Source organism: Urocampus carinirostris, chromosome 11 (assembly GCF_059441175.1).
Source record: "Urocampus carinirostris isolate Australia breed hairy pipefish chromosome 11, RoL_Ucar_1.0, whole genome shotgun sequence".
In the NCBI taxonomy this organism is placed as follows: domain Eukaryota; kingdom Metazoa; phylum Chordata; class Actinopteri; order Syngnathiformes; family Syngnathidae; genus Urocampus; species Urocampus carinirostris.
In genome coordinates, this window is record NC_142359.1 from 21,333,046 (window position 1) to 21,339,176 (window position 6,131).

General features: G+C 37.7%; 1 protein-coding gene and 1 pseudogene across 1 annotated transcript; both read right to left on the bottom strand.

The window, feature by feature from the left end:
- Positions 1–346: 346 nt before the first annotated feature.
- On the bottom strand, positions 347–2,490 carry snrpf (small nuclear ribonucleoprotein polypeptide F). The gene is made up of 4 exons (XM_088347510.1): positions 2,360–2,490; positions 693–818; positions 549–613; positions 347–478 (listed from the first exon to the last, which is right to left on the bottom strand). The coding sequence occupies exons 1-4, from the start codon at positions 2,360–2,362 to the stop codon at positions 412–414; spliced, it is 261 nt and encodes an 86-aa protein (XP_088203636.1). The 5' UTR covers positions 2,363–2,490; the 3' UTR covers positions 347–411.
- A 2,902-nt stretch (positions 2,491–5,392) lies between these two features.
- On the bottom strand, positions 5,393–5,595 carry LOC148356764 (U2 spliceosomal RNA; annotated as a pseudogene).
- Between the last annotated feature and the right edge of the window lie 536 nt (positions 5,596–6,131).

Here is a 6,131-nt window from a genome sequence, read left to right on the forward strand (position 1 = left end):
ACCTGTGTGTACAAGGCATGATGTATTGTGTGCAAGAAATGTGGTTTTTTTTTTAGTTTAGGGTGTTACGATTGTGATCATTTTCAACTTGGTTTTAAAAAAGCATTAAAACTCTTGAATTTATCTAATCCGTAGGAACTCTGTACAAGCACTTTTCAGTTCTTGAAAAAACATTAAAAAAAAAAATTCCCCAAGGATTTCAAGCACCCGTACGAACCTTGGTTCGTATTGAGAGCCATGTTTAATCTTGTTGCAAACGATGTTAACTACAATCTATTCTATTTTAAATGAACAGAGAATTCCAGTTTAATAATAAGAGCACACTTTATTGTCTCAAATCGTACAAAAAAAAAAAATCACGCATTCATTTCGTTTCACATGGTGAAAACACAAGCACACTTTTTCCACAAATCACTCTCTCATTTCTCCATCTTCCTCCTCTTCTTCCACACCTCGGATGTACAAAACATTGTTGCATCTGCGTAGAAAAAAAAAACACAGTCGGGTGAAATGTTCTTGTCTTCGAATTTAGAACCTATCGGGAATACCTGATGAGGACTTCCCCAAGATGACCCGCTAAGGCTCCGTCCACGTACTCTTCCGTGTTGGCCAGCTGCCCACAAAAAATGGCAAAGAAGCTCAACGATGAGGTATCTTACAGCATTTCTCTATTGATTTGACGTCGTCCTCACCTGCATGTTCATGTAGCCGTCCACAGAAACCAGGTAGCCTTTGTATTCCATGCCCCACTTAAGCTTCACCATCACTGGTTTGCCTGTGAGCCCGTTCAGGAAGGGCTTGGGGTTCAGTGGTAAACTCTGAGTACAATAAGAAAAGTACATTGGAGATCAAGCATCAGGGTTTGGACTAACGCGTTACAATATGTTGTTTTACTTCGGTACATTTGAAGGACAGCTCATATGTGACAATGTTCTTTCATTGCTGTTGGGCATCCCTTCGCTCACGATGTAAAAAAAAAAAATTTTTTTATGGACCTTCAAAGTGCACCTATTACAGTTACAGTGGCACAGTCTTAAGCATGGAATATGAGAACACTGAATCTTTCACCATGGAGATACTCTCCCAAACATATTATTACTTGCATTTATGCCGTATTTACAACTATAAAACAAAATACTGGAATTAAGGGTAGTTTAAATGAGCATGTTTGGGTTTGTCTCCAGTAGTGACTGGTAGGCGTCCGGAGGGCGGGGTGGATTTCACAGGAACAACAAAGCAACTCGAGGGGCAAACTTTAGCACGTAGCTCACGGTAAAAGTCATATGTTTATTTGTATAGCTCTTAATCACAAAAAGTCTCAAAGGGCTGCACAAACCACAGATTATTGCAAACCACATATTATTATAACACCATCCCCTGATCTACAACCTATATGAGGGCAAGGAAAAACTAAAAACCTCAATATAAGGAAAATGAAGAAACCTTGAGAAGGGACCACATTTGAGGTAATCCCCCTTCCAGGATGACCAGGCTGCAATGGATGTTGCAATAATAAAAATACACAGATATTGTCAACGTGAAATTTAGGTTATTCATATGCTATAGAATAGAAGTGTGTTTTAAGCCTAGATTTAAACAGTTCCACTGAGGTTGCAGATCGAATCTCAGGTGGAAGAGTATTCCGCAGCACCGGGGTCTGAATAGTGTGCTGATTTATTTATTTATAAAAAAAAATTTTTTTTTTCAATAGACATTGCTTGGAGGAAAAAAAGAATACATCTTGGGCAGAATCTAGTCATCTTTAAGTAATTCTTCAAGTGGTCTGAATGCAAATGGCTATGGAGCGTTTCGGTTAAGTTCGATTGCGACCTCTCAAGATTGCATAAACCATCCATAGAAATAGGAATGCTTTAATGCTTCCATAGGTTAATGTAAACGTTTTTAACGATTACTTTGATTGAGAGGCTTCTCTAAAGCAGTGTTAGGGGGTCGGCTTCAATGCTATTGTGCACGTTAGTATGTAACAAGATTGTTCCTTTCAGGGTAACGCACTACCTGTGAAATTGAGTAACTAGTATCTAGAATTACTTTTCTCGGTAACAAGGACAGCACTGTCAGGCATTGATGTTAAAATTGGACTTTCTATAAATTTCAAAAACGACGATTATCCCCATGAGTTGTTTGTTTTATAGCTAGTGGTGCATTGCAAATCATAAATGTAATTTCAATAAGATACTCTTATGTTGGAATGGTTGGATGTGAAGCACTCCGTTCATTCTTTTCGAATAGACGACGAAGAAGCTAAATGCTGTCCGGCCAAGAAAAGCGATGGAGGAAAAAAAACGGCCGCGATCCTTAATCCTCTACGACTAGATACGATCAGATAAACTCTACTCACCATTTCGACTTGTTAAATGTGTTTTTTTTTCCCGCTGTGGGGTTTAGGAGTTAGCTTATCGTCACAGGAGCGTTCGGAAGCGCATGTACTGTCTACCCGCTCTACCGGAAGTACAAAATAGTGCCTTAGGAACCGTGTCAAATCGAATGAGTTTTGGGCGTACTGCCTCCTATGGGCGGAAAAGCTACATTGCATCAAATACAGTTGATGATCGATTTTGAAACGATCTAAAAATCTTTCCAAGTTACCCTTAATAGCAAGGTTGGGCAAAAACACTTCTAAAAATCACAGGGAAACATTTTTCTTATTATTAACACTATTCTTATATGTTGAATTATCTTTATTTTCATCAGGGGTATTACCAAAAGGGACAGGGGCGGGTCGTTCCCACCCACCGACACGTTTTGCCCACCCAAAGAAAACTGTAGAGGTGAGAGCAGTCCAAAAAAATGTAGCAAAAAAAAAACCTAACGAAAGAAGTAAAAATTAGACAAAAAGGTAAAAAAGAGAAGATAAAATAAAATAAAACAAAAAAGCTAGATGAAAAAACAAGTTTAAAAGCTAGGAAAAAGGAAAACAACATAATTATAGAAAAAAAGGAAAAAAAGAAGAAGAAAGCAAGCATGAAAATAATGAAAAAAAGGTAAAAGCAAGAAAAAGAATTAAAAAGCTAGGAATTAATGAAACAAAAGAAGAAAGAATAAAAGGAAAAAAGAAATAAAAAAAGGAGAAAAAAAAGAAGGCATTAAGACACGTTTGGTGGTCCCTTTGTTCATTATATTACTAATAATAATGTCATTTTCTGCACAAAATAAATTAATACGTTTTTTAAAAGACAATTATTTGACTAAATTATAATAGTATTTATGTTTTCACTCTGCCTTGATCTTCTAACTCATTTAAACATTTTTATATTAGGGGACTTTACACTTGAATCCTGTCACAGACCAGGAACGGAGACAGGACCCAATTGCGTTCGTTTACTCAGTTTTATTTAGAAGAGAAAAGAGGACTTGCATCTACGATCCGATGATTGTCAGTCACGGGTAGCAGATAGCAGGAAACCGGAAGTGGAACTTCCGTGTCAAGCGCAGGCAGACGTTGACAGCGAGAAAACAGGTCGATCGCCGGGGCGGATGAGCAAAAACATAAACGGGTCCAGAAAAGAGGTCGGCAACAGGTATCAGACAGGAAACAGGGCAGGATATAGACGGAGAGTACAAAAGCTTGCCTAGCTGGTAGCATAGGTTCGCAGACGATCTGACGGGTTCTTTTCAGAAGACGGGAGTTTAAAAAAAGTCCAACAGCCAATCAGGGTCCGTGGCTGTTGGCGGCAGCAGGGCAGCCACAGGTGCCCCGCATCAGTAATCATGACAGAATCCCTGCATCACACAACAAAATATCCGTCAAACATTTTGACTTTTAAGTGCATCAACAAGGAAACTGCAAAGATACAGTAATAATCTTTAATTTTTTAAAAATGCTAATCATGAAACACATCCCTGAAAAACACTGAAAACAGTGCTATGCAAAAGTTTTGGGGGGTAATAATAATTGTGCGCTCGTGTGCATTTGATATGCCCCCCATTTGACTCAGGTATAGTAAAAGCCCTGGTTGTAATTGATAACAACACTGTGCACATTGTTTCCAACAAGATTAAACATGGCACTCTGGAGTAAAGACGTAATAAAGACTTAAAAGGGGAAAAAAGGATGAAAGAATGGCAGGATAAATGGGCAAATATGTTTACGGGGTGGTTCTTGGAGACTCGCCTAAGTTGTGATAATAGTGCAATGGAAAAAAAGTGCAATCTAACAAAAGTGCTCTGAAAATTAGTGCAATATCATTTAGCAGCAACAAAGATATATATATATATATATATATATATATATATATATATATATATATATATATATATATATATATACACACACATATATACAGTATATATATATATATATATATATATATATATATATATATATATATATATATATATATATTTAAAGCAGGTTAATAATTTGATTTTAATTTTATCGTGATTCTATTCTAAATGTCAATTTTTAATTCATGGGCAAATGAATACTATTAATAATGAATATGTCTAAAAATACTCAATGAAAGATTTATGAATACAAAACATTTTAGATTACTGCTTCTTTAAAATGACAGTGTGTATTATTTGACCACTAAACGTCGCTGTATTGTGTCGTGCAACCAGAAACAAGTGCCTAAAGTACAAGGAAGAATACAATTTACAGCGACTCAAAGTGATCAAACCGCACCATATTTCTTCTCATTTTTTGCTCAACATTTCACATGTTTTTTTGGTTTTCAGGTATCTGTAGCATCAAAATGATAAGATAATTACTGTGATTTCGTCCTTTATAGACTAACCGGCCTTTAAGCTGCACCCAAGACATCTTTTAAATGAAAAATTATCCTGCACATACATAAACCGCACTTGATTATGCTTGAATGTCATCTAAGTCCGATGAAATACTCTGCAATCTTTGTTTGAATGAATGTTTGAAAAATTGTGAGTTTTCCCCCGTGGTTAGGTACTCCCTGTATCTGACAGAGTTGTCAATGTCCTGATGGACAGACCTTTTTGTTTCATAAACCCAAGACACCACAATGGTCTTCCTTTGAAATTCTGAATTATCTTTTCAGTTTCTGTTTTCAGTCTAATAATCTGTACTGTGGAAGCACCCTGGCCATTTGCCTTTTGTGCGTTCACCCAGTCTTCAAGAATCTGTTCCAGTTGGGGCCACATGCTTTTGTTACCCCTGAAAGCATTTTTCTTTACTTTTTACATTGCCCTTCCCACTGCTGTTTTCACCATTTTCACCAGCAGCTCTGTTTCCTTCTTTATGGGGTTTTTAAGGGTTATTGTTCTATCTTCGTTATTCATTATCCATTATCTGTTATCGGTCAGTTCATAATACGCTACAAAGCCTAGGAGCCGGGACACTTACTCTCAGCCAAAAGGCCAAGCTAAAGTCCTATCCCTAAAGCCTTGCTGCGATCATTGCGAATGCACCGTTCCCGGAAGTACTGCAATACCGGGCCGATGCGTGGAGTGGACAGAGCAAGCTCTTATTCCATCTCCGGATTGCAAAAATCAACTTAACCAAAGGCCAAGCTAAGGACCTAGCATTCCTTCTTTATCTTGGTTTGAACAAATTTATTGACACTAAGAACAGAAAACAATCATGACAATCTCAACAGCAATTAAGCACATTCACAATATTATATTCCAATATTACGTTTTTAACAGCAAACACAAAGTGAGGTTTGAACAAACCTTCTCGAAAATCAAACATATTCACAATTTCATTATATAACATCTTTGTTAGTGTCAATAGATCCGTCCAGGCCAAAGTCGATTGTCCTCGGTCTGAACAAATCCACCGACACCAACAGCAGCAAAACACATCCATCAAGCATATTCACATTTTTTTTATATTTGACAATATGACGTGACGGTATGACGTTTTAACATTTTTTCCTGACATTTTCAACATCAATTAAACAATTTCAGAGTTATTTTCTTTTAACAGTAGTAAACCAGCGTGTAAAAGGCAATACTATTGTGCAAGGGCATAGCTCTGCCATCCCACCCTCCCAAGCAGCATTCTTCCAGTCCTCTGTGTGGGTCCTTTCCATTCTGCGTGGGTCCTCTCCCTTCTGGGTTCCACAACCCAGGCCGTTGCTGCCGGGACTCCCACAGTGTAGCTCCGGCTCCCCCCTCCGGGTGGGTACAGACGA

Coding starts and splice junctions, on each gene's coding strand:
- snrpf (XM_088347510.1), bottom strand. Junction 614..692: donor ACGGCTACATGAACATGCAG/GTGAGGACGACG, acceptor TTTTGTGGGCAG/CTGGCCAACACGGAAGAGTA. Junction 479..548: donor CTTGGGGAAGTCCTCATCAG/GTATTCCCGATA, acceptor TTTTCTACGCAG/ATGCAACAATGTTTTGTACA.